At 57.2% G+C, this 17680-nt stretch overlaps 1 protein-coding gene and 1 long non-coding RNA gene across 4 annotated transcripts in view; one reads left to right on the forward strand and one right to left on the reverse strand.

Moving 5' to 3' along the window:
* Nucleotides 1–4801, forward strand: part of TRAPPC12 (trafficking protein particle complex subunit 12) — a 99594-nt gene extending 94793 nt beyond the window's left edge. For all 3 annotated transcript variants that reach the window (XM_064363822.1, XM_064363823.1, XM_064363821.1), the window contains 3 exons: nt 3328–3428; nt 4071–4158; nt 4453–4801. In XM_064363822.1, coding sequence (XP_064219892.1) covers nt 3328–3428; nt 4071–4158; nt 4453–4695 — 432 coding nt within the window. In that variant the 3' untranslated portion in view covers nt 4696–4801. The remainder of the gene's footprint in view (nt 1–3327; nt 3429–4070; nt 4159–4452) is intronic.
* On the reverse strand, nt 3398–16940 carry LOC135269649 (uncharacterized). Its single transcript, XR_010337880.1, has 3 exons — nt 16751–16940; nt 14677–14978; nt 3398–12010 (listed from the first exon to the last, which is right to left on the reverse strand). It is a non-coding gene; the product is annotated as an uncharacterized LOC135269649 (long non-coding RNA).
* Nucleotides 16941–17680: the final 740 nt, after the last annotated feature.

Raw genomic sequence — 17680 nt, forward strand, 5'->3', positions numbered from 1 at the left:
TCACAAGGTGAAGTTCCACAGTAGGCCGTCTGCAAGCCGACGAGCAGGGAAGCCAACAGTGTAGCCTTCCATCTGTGGCCAAGACCTGGGAGCCCCTGGCAAATTACTGGTGTAAGTCCAAGAGTCCAAAAGCCAAAGAACTTGGAGTCTGATGTTGGAGGGCAGGAGGCACCCAGCACAGGAGAAAGATGAGGCCAGGAGGCATGGCACGTCTGCTCTTCCAGCCTCTGCCTGCTTTATTCTGGCTGCGCTGCCAGCTGATGAGATGGGACCCACCCAGATTGCGGGTGCGTCTGCCTCCCCCAGCCCACTGACTCACATGGCCATCCCCTTTGGCAGCACCCTCACAGACAAACCCAGGAACAGTACTTTGCATCCGTCAATCCAGTCAAGTTGACAGTATTAACCGTCACAGCTCCCAAGGAGGGGAGAGCCAGACCCTGCGCACAGCTCTGGTTTCTGCCACAGGAACACTGACACAGAACCAGTAGGGTGGCGATCCGGGGCTGCATCGCCCTGGGTTTTGTGTTTATAAGTGATGTTGGTGTCTGGTTTGTGTGTGTATGGCTGACTTCTCAAAAGCAGGTTTGGTAATTTAGAGTTTTCTAGAAAGCACCTGTGTTTGCTCCCTGCTTTGTCATGGATTTGCACAGAATAAAGACAGTGCTCTTACCAGTATTCCCATTCCCTTTTTTCCACCTGTAGTTATTTCTCCCTTTACATTTCTGTTTGTTTATGCTTTTTCTGGATTAGTTTGTTCACTTATTATTTTTTGGTTTTTGTTTTTGAGGCAAGGTCTTGCTCTGTCTCCCAGGCTGGAGTGCAGTGGCTTAATTATGGTTCACTGCAGAACTCCCGGGCTAAGAGATCCCCCTGCCTCAGGCTGTCACGTAGCTGGGGACCACAGGCGCTTAGGCCACACCTGGCTTTTTTTTTTTTGTAGAGACAGGGTCTCACTTTGTTCCCCAGTCTGGTCTTGAACTCCTGAGATTAAGTGATCCTCCCACCTTGGCCTCCCAAAGGGCTGGGATTAGAGGTGTGAGCCACCATGCCCAGCCACAGTTTTTTCTTTTTAATAGTATCTTTTGCTGATTTGTTTTCTACATATTCTGGAATACTTTTACTTGCCTTTTTATGTTTAATTTTTTCAGTTGCTCCTTTTAGAAATCGGTAGGATTTTATATCCTAATTACATTTTAATAATTCTGAAAATATCAACTTACTTTTAAATCATCAGGAAAATCAGTGGGTAGCAAAGAATATCCCAAGATGGCTCTGTTGTCTTCCTCCGAGACGTTGTTTCAGTAAAGCCGCGTGCCAGCCCCATGAGGCCTTGCCATGCGGAGGATCGGCACGTGGTCTGGGCGTTGGACAGGCCTGGGTGTCAACCCCACATGTTCTGTGTTAGCTGTGTGACCTCAGAAGATTGCCGCATCTTGCCAAGCCTCACTGATCCAGAAAGCAAAGCCGGTGACAGCGTCTGCAGCACAGGCTGTTACGAGGGCGGGAGAGCCGTGTCTGAAACACTCGCCACAGCCACCGGCAGGCGTTAATCTTGATCAGTCTTGATTATGAGCTGTAATCATCTCTAGATCAATATCAAACACTGTCCTGTTAAACAGGACGTTCGTGAATGCAGGACATGCAGCTGTGGGAGCTGAGGGCCACGTTGTGGAGCCCACACGGCCTCTGGTTTCTTTTTAGTTAGCAAGTGAGAAGTCCACGGTCGTAGACTTGAGACGCTTCAGACTGTGCAGGCGAGGGCCGTGGTGGACGGGGCCACTGTGTGTGGTGTGTGCACGCCTGCGTTTTGCGTCTCGTTCTGTTTCGTTTTTCTCCCTCCTTGTACGGTATTATCAGCAACAGTTGCGAAGGGCCTGAGATGTTACTCTATTTGCAAGTCATGGAGTTAGCTGCCATTTTCCTGGATGCTGGCAAAACATGTAAGATTCCTAGGTTAGAGGGGAAGGAGATTTCTCAAAGCAGCAGCAGTACAGCCAGAGTCGCGTTCTTTTCACCGGACATTGGGCCCTGATTCCTCAGGGTCTTCACCGAGGACCTGATGATGCCGGCAGTGGGCTGTGCTGGAGAGGAATCCTGAACTTAGAACGCCAAGTCCTTGCTACTGGGAGGTGAGCCTGCCTGCCCTTCGCCCCAGAGGGATGCCGTTTAGCTTACAAGGCTGTCCTCTAAACAAGCATCCTTGTGTGGATGCTTTGAACAAAACCCTGTCAGCGTCTATGCTTGGAAGACATGCAGAAACACGACAGACCCTTGAGAACCATCTCCCAGCCTGAGAGATGCACATCTCACATCTGAGAATGTGCAGGCTTATTTTAATGCTGGACAGATGCTTTCCAGGAAGTCTAAGAGTTAACCAGACTGCTGAGCGATCGATCCCCTCAGCCTCCTCCTCACGGAAGTGAGCAGCACACCTTCAGCTTGTTTCTCTAGGGACAAAGGACGACGTTCTACAAGCTTCTGCTGCGGCTGTGATGCAGAGCTCGCCGCTGGAGAGTCCAGCGCCCGCAGGCGGCGCCCCCGACATGAAGCAGCTTTGTCTTCACCCTCGTGAGCGCAGTCTGGGCCATAACAGGACTGTTCCATTTTTACCTATTCTTGTAAGCCTTAGATCATATATTCCCTTCCTTGTGCTTCTGGAGGTGAAAGAAAACCTGAGTCTGCCTTTGTAAAACCAAGGTGTAGCGTCAGGAGTCAGGGCCGGGCACTCAGCTTTCCGCTCCCCAGGGCCCCTCGGCCGCCAGCCCTGTGAATCCGGCTGCATTTGCTTCAGGCAGCCGCAGGTTCCTGACACATGCAGTAAGAGTGGGTTTGACTTTGGGTTTGGTCTGGCTTGTTTTTTACAGAATTCTGTATTATTTGGTCAAAATGTTACTTTGACATTTGCAAACGTGATGGCACCTACCATTTTTCTAGCCACAGGTAACTCCTAAGTTGACTTGGGGCCTGCTCACATTATACCAATATTTTAAGCATTTGATGTTTCATCTTATTATTCATTTTATTTTACTTAATGCTCTGCCAGAATTCATTCCGAAAGGTAGAAGTTACTGAACTCTTAAGACTTTCAGGTCAGGCACGGATCCTAGAGCTTAGTCTCTGACATAGAGTTAGCATTCCACCGAACGGCGAATGTCTCGTCTTCTTACAGAACAGTAACGGTTACTAAATGGTCACTCGGGTTTTCCTCTGCCTGTCACACACGTGTCTTCATATTCTAACGTGCCATTAGGGAACTAAACATATGGGTATAGACTTCATATTTCTTTTGTCAACTAAACTGACTAAATGATTTTGTCAAAGCAGATTGGAGACATAAAAACAGCTGAAAAGTATTTTCAAGACGTTGAGAAAGTAACGCAGAAATTGGATGGACTACAGGGTAAAATCATGGTTTTAATGAACAGGTAAATATTTTAAAACTAAATAGATGTTTTCTGTTTCCCAGAGGAGTTTGAGCCCTGCTGACTGAGCAGGAAAGCTCCCTAGAGCACTTCTCTCTGCGTCTCTTGCCCTGTGTCTCTCAGAACTGAGACACCAGAAGTACACGGGTGTCTCCTGAATTTTGGTGATGTGCTTTCAGTCACAGAAGCTGATTTTCAAGGAGACATTAACCCTTGTTTCGGAGTACCGCTCACATCGCCCCCATTTTCAGCGTGCGTGTGTAAAGGCTGGCATAGCGGCCATTCTGGGTCGTGCTCTGCCGTGCTGTGGTAGAGTGCACAGCTCTGTGCAAGTGCACGTTTGTGAGGAGTCGTACCCCAGGCAAAGCCTGCACTCAAGATCAGAAAGCAGAAATGAAGCAGGTGTCCGTTTTTAGCAGGAAGTCATTTAGGTGAACTTACTCTCAGTTCGTCAAAACTAGAGTCCTTAATTTGCAAGCCCGAATGCAAAATGCAGCTCACCACCTCTGCCTGGGGACCAGGAACCCCAGGCCACGCAGGGTCACACACTGGGTCTGTGCAGTGTCCAGAGCCCCTGTGGGTTTTGCTGGGGGACAGTGGCTCCTGGGCCTTCCCTGCTAACTGCCATCATCACCTGTGTTACAGAGCGTTCCTTTACCTCGGGCAGAATAACTTCGCGGAAGCCCACCGGTTCTTCACGGAGATCTTAAGGATGGATCCAGCAAACGCAGTGGTAAGAGCCCCACACCGCAGACCCCCGCCCTCTGCCTGTCAGACACCAGAAACATGCACCCACACACGTCTCAGCAGGGGCCTGCGGGCCTGTGCACACTCTCTCTCTCTCCAGTCCACCGGCGCCAGTCAGTGGCCATGGCCACTGGGGGACGTGACCCAGCGGGGCCTCCTGTGCTCTGCCCGACAGCTCTGCGCCACCTGCAGACCCCCGACACAGGGCCCAGCACAAAGCCTGGAGGGCGGGTGTCTAACCTGGTTGCGTGGCTGATCCTGTGCGTGTGCTGCTCCCCAGGCCAACAACAACGCCGCCGTGTGTCTGCTCTACCTGGGCAAGCTCAAGGACTCCCTGCGGCAGCTGGAGGCCATGGTGCAGCGGGACCCCAGGCACTACCTGCACGAGAGCGTCCTCTTCAACCTCACCACCATGTACGAGCTGGAGTCCTCGCGGAGCATGCAGAAGAAACAGTCCCTGCTCGAGGCTGTGGCCAGCAAGGAGGGGGACAGCTTTAACACGCAGTGCCTCAAGCTGGCCTAGCTTACCCCAGCACGCTACGTCAGTGTGACCCGGTCTTTGAAACTGTCTGTGAAGCTAATGCATTAATGTGACATGGAGGGACTCAATAAAACTCCTACTTCACTGAGGTCTTGGTGCCTGTCTCCCTGATCCCAAGCCACGGCCCGGGGCACAGCTGCCCCGCAGCTGGCTGGCCTTCAGCCCCACAGTCCCTGCAGCTCAGCCACTGTTCATGAATGCAGGAGGCAGGTGTACTGGGAGAACACAGCTCATAGACACAGGAAATCTGGGGTCAGCCTCGGGGCCTTTGTTCCTGGAGGCCATCCTGCTTTGCTCATTCCTTCTGGACATCCTCAGAGGAAAGCTGGGAGGTGTGGCAGGGCCCTCTCACCACGCGCCTGTATGTGCAGGGGATTTACAGCAGGGACGAAGCCGCCCATGCTCCCCTTACCCTCCCCACAAGCCAAAACTAAGTGCGTTGGTCTCATTAATCCAAGTCTCCTCGGCCTGATGCCCGCCGAACACCCCTGACAGCCTGGTGGAGAGGCCATCACCCTTTCTCCCGCAGTTTATACACCCACAGGGAGAGTGGCTGAGTGGAATAGGAACCAGGAGCATAGTCAAGCAAAGGAAGAGCCCGTAAAAGGCGGGCGGGCAGGGGCTGGGGGCGGTTTTGAAGCCAGGCACATGGTTTTCACGGGTGCTTTCATGCCTGAAAGCCGGGCCTTTTGCTTTCACGTTTACAGAGCTATTCCTGCTTTTAAAGAACTTAAAAGTACCTGAAAATTTCTTCACTTTATGAGAGAACTCTGACAAGGGTTCTCTAAATATGTAGCTTTAAATATAATTCATTTTAAGGACTCTGATATAAACATCTGCACAAGGCGAAGCCATATTTCTGTTAATTTTTGTAATAGAGAAGAAACACCAACACAGCATCTACCAGACAGTCTCAACCCATTTGCTGAAATCTAGATTATGCATTAAAATAGAAGAAAAAAGAGGTTTTGGCTGCTGGACACTGAGAAGGTTTCAAAATCTTTCTCTTCAGAAAGAAGAAGAAACTGTTTTCCAGCCCAGAAAAACTGGTGATGTGATTAGAAGCTCTTCACCTTGAGGGTCTTCCTTCAAATCTGCCTTCAGGAGTGAGATGCCAGGCTGTTCCTCCGCACAAACCCGGCAGCGCACTGCAGGCATCTCGCGGGAACTGCCAGTGGAAGATGAGCCTGTGCTTTCCAGGCCGGTGGCTCAGAGCCGTCCCCGGCCAGCTGTGCGTGAACGCGGACAGCAGTTCCTAGGCTCCCACCAGACACGGAGGTCAGGGTGCCCCAGCAGGCTGGTAAGCCCAAATCGACCCTCCCTCCCCAGCCCCATCCCAGTCATAGCTGCTGGCAGTGCCCTGACGCTGGGCGCCAGGCCTCCATCGCCGCGGGGGAGCTGCTACCCGGCCTCACCCCCGGCCACACCTTGAGCCTCTTACAGGCAGCCCCGAGGTCCTTTCGCCTTTCTCTTCTCTCCAGTGCTTGGTGCATTTTCAAACACAGCACCTTTCCTTTGAATAAATGAGCGAGAATAAACCTGGTGCTGCTTGCCGAGCTCCTCTGTCTAGGCGGGAACTAAAGCAAAACCACGCTGCACTCAGTCCCAAACACCCTAAGAAGGCCGAGCTCCGACTCTCTTCCATTCTCCCCTTTAATAGAAATTAGAAAAAAAAAAAAAAAAAGAAGGCCGAGCTCCTGCAGCTCTCCAGCAAGCGCAGAGGATTGGAGGGAGGGCCCGTCGCTCTCCAGCAGGAGCACACGGAGTGGAGGGCGTGGAGGTGGGGGGGCGCTATCACTCTCCAGCAAGCGCTGAGGATTGGAAAGAGAGCCCATCACTCTCCAGCAGGAGCACACGGAGTGGAGGGAGGGCCTGTCACTCTCAAGCACGTGCACCGACGATTGGAGGAAGGGCCCGTCGCTCTCCAGCAGAAGTACGAGGAGTGGAGGGAGGGCCTGTCACTCTCCAGCAGTGCACCAAGGATTGGAGAAAGGGCCGGGAGGGAGGGGAGGGCCTGTCACCACGTGCCGATTGGAAGGTGGGCCGTCTCTCGCTAGCAAGAGCACAGGAGTGGAGGGAGGGCCCATTGCTCTCCAGCAGGAGCATCAAGGATCGGAGGGAGGGCCCTTTACTCTCCAGCTCGTGCACCCAGTGGAGGGAGAGCCTGTCACGTTCCAGCAGGAACAGGAGGATTGGAGGAAAGGCCTGTCATTCTCCAGCAGGAACAGGACCATTGGAGGAAAGGCCTGTCACTCTCCAGCAGGAACAGGAGCATTGGAGGAAAGGCCTGTCACTCTCCAGCAGGAACAGGAGCATTGGAGGAAAGGCCTGTCACTCTCCAGCAGGAACAGGAGCATTGGAGGGAAGGCCTGTCACTCTCCAGCATGTGCACTCAGGAGTGGAGGGAGTGCCTGGCGGCTCCAGCCTGAGCACCAAGAGATGGAGAAAGAGTCGGCCATTTGTCAAGCTCTGCGTGTGAGAAGTCGTGATCTCCTTCTTAGCAGTCATTACTGTCACCATCGCTCAGGCTGAAATTGGCCTGGCCCGCTCAGGAGCAATGCTGCCTTCTCCCTGCCCTCCTCCGAGACTGAGGAAAAAGCCGGACTAACCCGTTGCACACCTGGGCATGTGCTGCATAAATGCTACCTCGGCCTGTTCTCGGCGTGTGTTCGAGAACACAGTACTGTTGACACAACGTTCTGCGGTAACCAAGTTTATAACGTGCGGACTGGGGCCTGCCTGACGGGGAGCAGCGTCTGCAGCCGCGGGCCTTCCGCCCACAGGGGCGGGTCCCTCCCGCCTCTGATCCCTTCCAGTTCTTCCTGGGCCGTTAAACACCCCCGTGTCCACGAAGCCCTGTGGGATCACCCTCGTGGGAAGTCACAAGCCACGTCCTGAAGCCCGTCCCCACCCGGCAAGCCCCCAGCCCCGCGAGCTGGGATGTCCTCTCTGCTCGTTCCACACGTGTTCCAGAACACGTGCTCTGTGAAGGGCCAGAGTCGGTGTTTGAGGCCTTGTGGGCCACGCGCTGTCCCCGCGGCATAGTCTTTGGTTTGGGTTGTAAACCGTCGGCCGGCAGGACAGCGGGACGTGCACACTGCACGGGGCCAGGCCCGGGGCCATGCAGGCCGGTGCCTTCTGCCAGCTCTGGAGGTCCTGAGAGGCCGGTTCCCAGCAGCCCTGGCCCCGGGGCCGGCATGGGCCTCCCGTCCTGAGCCCCACGTGCACTGCAGCCACACCAGGAACACCCCGGGATCTGCTGCGAGACCCCCAGGGACCCGCTTCTGCAGTCCTGACCCCGAGTCTGCCGTCCTCCTAGGGTGTCAGGTGGGTGCAGTCCCTGGCTGACCGACCGAGGGTCCCTGAGGTTACTAGGCCAGCACTGCACACAACTGAAATGCTCACAACGCCTCGCACCTTACGGAAAAGGAACCATCCCCAAAAGACGCTGGGCAACATCCCCAGGGTCACAGCAACAGTGCAGAGCCAGGACCAGCGCGGCCCATGGTCTTCCAGCATGCACTGCCCGACTGGCACTGCGCTCCGCCAGGACCAGGAAGAGTCCTGCCCACAGCTCAGGTCTACACCAGCTGCCACCCAGGCTGGGAGCCACCGCTGAGTGTGGGGAACGTGGCACGTCCTACCTGAGATGTGCTGCTGCAGAGACTTGATGAAACGCTTCTAAAAGGTGTTAAAAGTCTCAGTAATAATTTTATATTGAGTACCTGTTAAAATGATAGGAATTTTGGTTATAGCAGATTAGATAAAACATATTATTAAAATTAAGATGCCCTTCAAACGGTTTAACATGGCGACTAGAAAACTTGAAGTTACATATGTGGCGCCCATTTGTGGCTCCCGTCCTGTTTCTATTGGGTGGCGCCAAAGAACCCAACACGGAAAAGCCCCTGCAGAAGAGCCCTGCTTTGCCCATGGTCAGTGTGTGGCTTTCTGCCCGACGGTTCCAGGCAGCCATGGCTGCTCTCTGGGGACTGAGGCCACCACGGGCTAGGCAGATGCTGACCGTGCTGACCTCACCCTCCAAGGGCGTGGGGCATGGGACAAGGTGTTTCCCCTGCTCCATGGCCTTGAAGTGTTGAGTGTAAGTCAGCATTAAAAGCAGTTTTTCCTGGAACACAGAGTTCTGGCCACCCACTCCCTGAATGCCCACAGTGAGCCCAGGGTCCTGCTGCCTGTGCAGTGGGCCCGGCGCGTCTCCCTAAAGCCCCCAGCTGGCTCGGCCTCTGTCTCAGCTTCCACCTGCTGCCTGGTATCAGGGGGCCCCGCCAGCTCCCACGGCGTGCTGAGCTGGACAGTCGGCAAACTGCACCCCTGACCCTCAGCCACTACTTCAGGAAACTCACCCCAATGCCAGCGCTGCTGGAATTCACATCCGATGGATGGAGTGTATTCTCTGCACCCCAGGGCCCCTCACACCTGCCAGGAGGAAGCGTGGCCTTGGCTCCTTGGGTAGACTGTGGGGAGGCCCCGGGCTGTGGGGAGGCCCCGGGCTGTGGGGAAACCCCGGGCTGCGGGGAGTCCCCTGCTGGGGACAGAGGCCAGGCTGGGGGAAGACACCAGGCTGCGAATGAGAAACAGTGTGTCTGTTTCCCGAAGCTGCCGTAAGACACACAAGTGTGAGAGCACAGAACTGATTCCCTCCCCATTCTGGAGGCTGCTGTCAGCGGGCCAGTCCTGGAGAGGCTCCTTCCTCTCCTCTTCCAGCCTCGGGGGGCTCCCACTGCCCTTGGCTTGTGGCCGTATCACTCCAGTCTCTCCTCTAGTCACACGGCCTCCTCTGTGTGCCGAATCTCTCGTGGAGATTCGAGCTGGGATTTGGGCCCCGGTAATCCAGGATCATCTTCTCATTTCAAGAGGCTCAAGCTAACCACATCTGCAAGGCCCTTTTTCCAAAACAGGTCACGTGCACAGGTCCCAGGGCTTAGGATGGGAACGTGACTTTGGGAATGATCAGAGGCCAGCCACAGAGGCCCACTGAGGAGCCTCCAGAGGCTGCTGTAACGAGCTGCCCAATCTGCCCTAGCATCCGTGTATTTTCCAGCCTGCTCCATTTCAATGGGGCAGCTTAAAACAGAAATTTATCTTCTCACAGTTCAGGCGGCCAGAAGGCTGTGAGCGAGCTGTGGGCGGGCTGTGATCTCTGGAGGCTCTGCAGCAGCGTCTGTCCCGGGCCTCTCTCCACGGTGGCTGTGGCAGTCCTCGGTGCCCCTGGCTTGCGGTGGCATGGCCCCAGTCTCCCGAGCCTCTGTCTTCTAGTCCTGCGGAGGCGCGAGTCCTTGGGTCTAGGGCCCACCCTCGTCCAGGAGGATTTCATCTCAAACTACGTCATTATGCTGCAGACACCATTTCCAAAAAGGTCATATTCCGAGGTTCCGAGCAGATGTGAACTTTTGGTGGATGTTATTTGAGACCTTCCATCTCACAGACAGGCTCTCATGGACTCCTCACCTCAACCCTGCTCTGCGGCTACATGACATCCCACTTTACAGACAGGGAAACTGAGGCACAGAGAGCTTGAAGAACCCACCCAAGGCCACACAGCTACTGGAGTAGCAGAACTGGGGTGAGTCAGCCGTCTGAGCCTTCATCTACACGGACACCTCCCTGCCCAAGCATCCGTGGAGGGCTCTTCCCCTCGTCTCTCCACACCCCGAGCTCACAGGGACCTCTCTCTGCGGAGGTGGAGCAGGTGATGCTCTCCCAGGGCCTCTGTCCTGGGACCTCTGGGGCCACCTTTGAGGTCATGATGGGTGGCCATGGCCCGAAGTCCTGCTCAGCAGCAGCAGCAGGACAGGCCTCCGGAGAGAGTGCTTCTGTTTCTGCCCCTGCCAGTGGCATCCCTGTGTCCTTGGGGACCGCCCCTCCACATTCTTCTTCAGAGGCAATCAATAAAGCCAGGCGCCAAGGAGCCTTGAGGAGTGATTAGCAATGGAGCGGACTAAATCCGCAGACACTAGGGCAGACCGTATCGATTTCATTGACTTGCCCTTTGCCAGGCTGTTGTGTAACTCCGATGAAAGCCTATCTGGATTTTAGAATGGGTGGGTTTTTTTGAACAGTTGGTGCAAACTAAACACAAGCATTTTTAACATGGAAAATGAAAAACATGAAACTGTAATAATAAAGGCAGGCAGGCAGGCGAGCATGTCGTGGGGAGAGTGGCTTCAGCGGAAAAGCAAGCTCCGCCCCAGAACCACCGCGACCAGCTCTGCTCACGCCAGGGACAGACCGCGGTGGGAGCACGGTCCCCTGCCCGCCAGCACCCCAGCGCAGCTCCCCAGCCCCGGTGACCTGGGCGCTGTCTTCATGCCTGGATGCTTCCAGTGTGCTGCCCCCGCTGCATTTAAGAGAACGTTTTGAAAAATAATCACTTTCCAAGGCAGGAAACAGCAGAACACGGAGCAATTCAGGAGAGGCGCCTGCTCCCAGGGTGCCCCAGACGTTCTCTGCAACCTGCCATGGCTGGACTGCAGGCCTCAGCCCCATGGGCATAGCCAGGTGGTCACAGCAAATCTGGTCAGGGCAGGACTGGGGCCAGTGAGCCCGCAGTGACCTCCTGCCTCAGCCATCCACCCGACCCTAACCCTCTCTCTAAGTAGCTGTCCCGCCCAGAGCCCCTGGACCCCTCCGCCGGCCATAAGGCTGCTCCACCCTCTGCTCTCCTCACTGGAATGTGGCATCCTAAGGACTACCGGCCACTTTCTTATGCATTTCGGCACTCAGGTGACAAAAGCAGCTCTCGGGGGGCTTGTGGGACCAAGTTTCACTGAGAGACATGGTGCACAGAAGAGCTTCCCACATCACAGCAGGCAGAGCACTCGGGAGCCCTGACTCAGCCCACAGGGCATCGCACCAGTGCTCGCGACTCACTGCGGTAGAAGGCGGTTGAGGCCCAGAAGTCCCTCCTGGTCACTTGTGATGGGGTGCTGTTTTCAAAACTTAGAAAGACAGGGTTCTCTACCAGAGTAATAAAGGCAGGGCTGGTTTCTTTCCCCTCGGAATGAAGTTCAAGCCTTCTCTGTCCCATAGGTGTGCAAATGTCCACCGTGCTAACCTCACAAGCTCCATTTTTACTTTGCGCAAGCAGGATTCGTGGCGTGGGATAAATTGACCTGGACACGCACCAGCAGCGGCCTGAGCACCACAGGAGACCTTTGCCAACAGCCACACCTGCACTGCACGATCCTGTCCCCGTCAGAGCCGCTGGCCCAGGTCTGGTCCCACAGAGCCTCTCCTGGAGCCTTGGGGACCAGGGCTGGTGGCTGAAGTCACTCCCCTGTGTAGTGGAAGAAGTGAGTCTCTGAGATGGTGACACTGTGTCGACACTATGTCCCACCATGAGCGGACGTCCTGTTGGCAGTAGAGAGTAAAGCCATTTGCAGGAAGGCACAGGCACTGCCCAAGGTGGGAGCCCCCAGGGCAGGAGTCCCCAGGGCAGGAGTCCCTAGAGCAGAGCAGGAGCCCCCAGGGCAGGAGTCCCCAGGGCAGGAGCCCCCAGGGCAGGAGACCCCAAGGCAGGAGGCCCAAGAGCAGGAACCCCCAGAGCAGGAACCCCCAGGGCAGGAGCCCCCAGAGCAGGAACCCCCAGAGCAGGAGCCCCCAGGGCAGGAGCCCCCAGAGCAGGAGCCCCCAGGGCAGGAGTCCCTAGAGCAGAGCAGGAGCCCCCAGAGCAGGAACCCCCAGGGCAGGAACCCCCAGAGCAGGAACCCCCAGAGCAGGAGCCCCCAGAGCAGGAGCCCCCAGAGCAGGAGCCCCCAGGGCAGGTGCCCCAGAGCAGGAGCCCCCAGAGCAGGAACCCCCAGAGCAGGAGCCCCCAGGGCAGGTGCCCCAGAGCAGGAACCCCCAGGGCAGGAGCCCCCAGAGCAGGAGCCCCCAGGGCAGGAGTCCCCAGGGCAGGAGCCCCCAGAGCAGGAGCCCCCAGAGCAGGAACCCCCAGAGCAGGAGCCCCCAGAGCAGGAACCCCCAGAGCAGGAGCCCCCAGAGCAGGAGCCCCCAGAGCAGGAGCCCCCAGGGCAGGAGCCCCCAGAGCAGGAGCCCCCAGGGCAGGAGCCCCCAGGGCAGGAACCCCCAGGGCAGGTGCCCCAGAGCAGGAACCCCCAGGGCAGGAGCCCCCAGGGCAGGTGCCCCAGAGCAGGAGCCCCCAGAGCAGGAACCCCCAGGGCAGGTGCCCCAGAGCAGGAACCCCCAGAGCAGGAGCCCCCAGGGCAGGAACCCCCAGGGCAGGTGCCCCAGAGCAGGAACCCCCAGGGCAGGAGCCCCCAGGGCAGGTGCCCCAGAGCAGGAGCCCCCAGAGCAGGAACCCCCAGGGCAGGTGCCCCAGAGCAGGAACCCCCAGAGCAGGAGCCCCCAGGGCAGGAACCCCCAGGGCAGGTGCCCCAGAGCAGGAACCCCCAGGGCAGGAGCCCCCAGGGCAGGTGCCCCAGAGCAGGAGCCCCCAGAGCAGGAACCCCCAGGGCAGGTGCCCCAGAGCAGGAACCCCCAGAGCAGGAACCCCCAGGGCAGGAGCCCCCAGGGCAGGAGACCCCAAGGCAGGAGGCCCAAGAGCAGGAACCCCCAGAGCAGGAACCCCCAGGGCAGGAGCCCCCAGAGCAGGAAGCCCCAGAGCAGGAGCCCCCAGGGCAGGAGCCCCCAGAGCAGGAGCCCCCAGGGCAGGAGTCCCTAGAGCAGAGCAGGAGCCCCCAGAGCAGGAACCCCCAGGGCAGGAACCCCCAGGGCAGGAACCCCCAGAGCAGGAGCCCCCAGAGCAGGAGCCCCCAGAGCAGGAGCCCCCAGGGCAGGTGCCCCAGAGCAGGAGCCCCCAGAGCAGGAACCCCCAGAGCAGGAGCCCCCAGGGCAGGTGCCCCAGAGCAGGAACCCCCAGGGCAGGAGCCCCCAGAGCAGGAGCCCCCAGAGCAGGAGCCCCCAGAGCAGGAGCCCCCAGGGCAGGAACCCCCAGAGCAGGAGCCCCCAGGGCAGGAGCCCCCAGGGCAGGAGCCCCCAGGGCAGGTGCCCCAGAGCAGGAACCCCCAGGGCAGGAGCCCCCAGGGCAGGTGCCCCAGAGCAGGAGCCCCCAGAGTAGGAACCCCCAGGGCAGGTGCCCCAGAGCAGGAACCCCCAGAGCAGGAGCCCCCAGGGCAGGAACCCCCAGGGCAGGTGCCCCAGAGCAGGAGCCCCCAGAGCAGGAACCCCCAGGGCAGGTGCCCCAGAGCAGGAGCCCCCAGGGCAGGAGCCCCCAGGGCAGGAGTCCCCAGAGCAGGAGTCCCCAGGGCAGGAGTCCCCAGAGCAGGAGTCCCTAGAGCAGAGCAGGAGCCCCCAGGGCAGGAGCCCCCAGAGCAGGAGTCCCCAGGGCAGGATTCCCCAGAGCAGGAGTCCCTAGAGCAGAGCAGGAGCCCCCAGGGCAGGAGCCCCCAGGGCAGGAGTCCCCAGAGTAGGAGCCCCAGGGCAGGAGGCCCAAGAGCAGGAGCCCCCAGGGCAGGAGCCCCCAGAGCAGGAGCCCCCAGGCCCAGGCTCCTCCACATTGAGCTTCTGGCGCTTGCAACAAAAAGAGCCCCAACTAAGACAGAAGAGATCGTGTCACAATGTTTCAAAGCACAGTCGGAATCCTGGGCAGACGGGAACAGCAATCCTAGGCAAAACCCCAGGCGGACAGGGAGCCAGAGCCCTTCCTCCCAGGGCTCCTCCCAGGGCCTCCCGGGGCTCTCGGCCTCTGCAGGTTCCCTGGGACTAGAAGTCCTCCTTCCTAGTCCCTCTAACCTGCGCAGTAACTGAGTGCACCCCAGGAGCCTGGTGTCCTGGGCACCATGCAGAAGGGGACAGCAGGCCGGCAGCCTCTGCCCTGCGGGTGGGCACAGCCTGGGGAGCGGGAACAGAACGCACCCCCCGCTGCAATACCACCAGCCTGCCTCCGTCCACTCCGAGGCCCCATCCACTCCGAGGCCTTACAACAGGAACACACATTCTCACCTCCGGTCTCTGGGTTAGCTGGGCGGTGCCAGGGCTCTCCTGAGGTTGCCCTCAAGGTGATGGCTTGGGCTGCATCATCTGAAGGCTTGACCGGGGCTGGAGAACCTGCTTTCACACACCTGGCCGGCCAGCAGCACTGCGAGCAGAGATCTTCCCAGAGAGCTGCATAAGTGTGCTGGCAGCCAGCTTCCCCAGAGCGCAGTATCCGAAGGCAAGCAGGAAACCACATGTCAACAGAGGCCACCCACGGCCACCTCAGCCACTTCCTACTCGTTAGAAGCAAGTGAGCAAGAGAGACCATGCTGAAGGGGAGGAGAGATGGAGGGAGAGCGTCAGAAACTGGTGGGTGTATTTTTTAAAACAACACACTTAATTTTTTTTTAAATCGCTGTCATTTCACTGGATTTGGGGCACTGGGGAGACTGGCCCACGTCTTCTCCCCCACCATCCAGATTTCTACCATGTGCTGATCTTAACATTTAGTTTTCAGAAAGGAGAGAGAAACTCTCTTCCAGGTTCTTCAGGAAATTCATCTCAATATTCATCGGATGCTTTTAAGGAATGCCAGAAAAACTCCAGGCCTGCCCTGGGGATGGCTCTGGACCCCACGTGTGGTTTAACACACACAGAACTTCCCATTGCGCTGCTGACAGGTACCATGTGGGAAAGAGCTTGTTGGGGTCAGCAAAGCTGGAGAGCAAAGCTAAGCACAGCCCCGAGGACTCCAGCTGCTCCTGGCACCACGGCTGTCCCGCGAGGGTGCACACAGACTCCCACCCATTACAGAACCCTTTAATGCATCAGTTCACAGACCAGCTTTCCTCAGAGCATGCACCGTACAGACACAGGCCTGGAGCATCAGCTGGGAGCTTATCATCCACAGACGCTTAGAGGGGCAAAAATCCCCACCTGTCACTCAGCTCCAAGAGTCAGAGACCCCCAGGCTGCAAGGATCAGGGAAGGAGCCCTGTGCTGCAGGCCACTCAGCCACCTCCCTTCCATCTCCAGGGGGACTGAAGACCTCAGCAGGGTGTGGGCCCCAGAGAGGCCCTGGAGAGCCTCTGTTTCCCCTTATGGTAACTGAGCCAGCCCCTGCTGTCAGCACTGCTGACGGGTCAGGCCATCCCAGGGCCATCACTGGCCAGTGGCCCTGCACACGCATGCTCCCAGATGGCACCCAGGGCCAGAGATCCCCTAATGAATTTCTTGCTGCACCTAGGCTGAGTCAGGGGACTGCACGTGCTCTCCTGCATCTCTGCTGGGAGCTCCCCACAAGTCCCATGCTGTACCTGCTGTGTGTCTGTGACCCGCTTCTGTGACACCCTGGTTCCAGACTTTATTTTCAGTCTCAACACACACATAAAAAGAGATATGTGCAAAGGGCTAGGCACAGTGGCTCAGGCCTATAATCCCAGCACTATGGAATTATGGGAGGCCAAGGCAGGTGGATCACCTGAGGTCAGGAGTTCAAGACCAGCCTGACTAACAAGGAGAAAGCCAATCTCTACTAAAAATACAAAATTAGCTGGGTGTGGTGGTGGGTACCTGTAAGCCCAGCTACTCAGTAGGCTGAGGCAGTAGAATCACTTGAACCCAGGAGGCAGAGGTTGCAGTGAGCCAAGATCACACCACTGCACTCCAGCCTGGGCAACAAGAGCAAAACTCCATCTCAAAAAAAAAAAAAAAAGAGATGTGTGCAAAGGGACTCTCCGGATGAACTGGCTGCACGGCCCCATTCATCGCCAGCGCTGGCCCCGCGTCCGGCACACAGGAGGCAAGCCCTCCTCAGATGTCAGATGCACAGCACGCCCAGCGTCCTCTTCATCAGAAAATGAGAAAAGAAACCAGCAAAGAGTCTCCTGAGAGCATTGCTGGAAAGAGCCCAGCTCGCCGGCCGTGCACCTGCAGCCACCGGCCTCGGCCCAGCCGCCTCGCTAGAGTCTCCCACACGGCTGACAGGTGCTCCCTCCACTGGCCCTTGAAGTGCTCACGGGCTGCAGGTCTTCCCTTGAGATTCAGAAAGTACCTGCCGCTCAGCCCCTGTACACGCCTGTCAGTGCTCAGGGCCACTCACGTCAAGGCCACCTCCGGGGGCTCCCGGTTCTCCCTGGGATGAAGGACGGGGCAGCGGTACCACGTGGGGACCCCCAGCAGCTTTGGGCAGGAGAAGCTGGGCTGGCCAGACACCGCTGCAGAAATCGCAGGGCGGAGTCTTCTCCAACAGGCAGAACGGCCACTGGCCTGTTTCTTGCATCTTGTCTTTCTTGTTTTGTTTCCTTGCCAGATTCTAAAATGAGGAAGCATTTAGCGCCACCCCTGCCTAACCCTACGGTCCCTCCCTTCAGGAGATCTCAGGGCGCCTTACTCCCAGCCCCACGAGCAGCGGGGCCAGCACTGCACTTCCTTCTGCTTCCATCCTCAGATCTTTCCAATTTTCTTTCTGAATTAAGTTTTTGCTTGTTTGTTTTTTGGGGTTTTTTTGAGACAGGGTCTCTCTGTTGCCCAGGCTGGATCTCGGCTCACTGCAGCCTCCGCCTCCCAGGCTCAAGTGATCCTCCCACCTCAGCCTCCCAAGTATCTGGGACCACAGGTGCCCACCACCACACTTGGCTAATTTTGTATTTTTAGTAGAGACGGGGTTTCACCATGTTGGCAAGGCTGGTCTCAAACTTCTGACCACAAGTGACCTGCCCGCCTTGGCCTCCCAAAGTGCTGGGATTACAGGTGTGAGCCACTGTGCCCATCCTTTTCATAATTAATTTTTCACTGCGTAACTCATAAAATGATTAGAGGCCTCCAGAAACTGCTGCATCATATCCTTTCTAACAGGAAACAGCTTTCAGAAAAATGGCTGTTTTCAGATCACACTGAAATGTCACATTCTTGGTCTGTGTGACAAACCAGACTCCAGCCATCCACCCACCCACAGGGCTCTGGCACCACACACCAGGCTCTGGGAACGCACAAGGAGCCCGCATGATGGGAAGTTATTCTCAGCTCCTGG

The sequence above is a fragment of the Aotus nancymaae genome, unplaced genomic scaffold (assembly GCF_030222135.1).
Source record: "Aotus nancymaae isolate 86718 unplaced genomic scaffold, 86718_ANA_hifiasm-v0.15.2.pri h1tg000057l, whole genome shotgun sequence".
Taxonomy (NCBI): Eukaryota; Metazoa; Chordata; class Mammalia; order Primates; family Aotidae; genus Aotus; species Aotus nancymaae.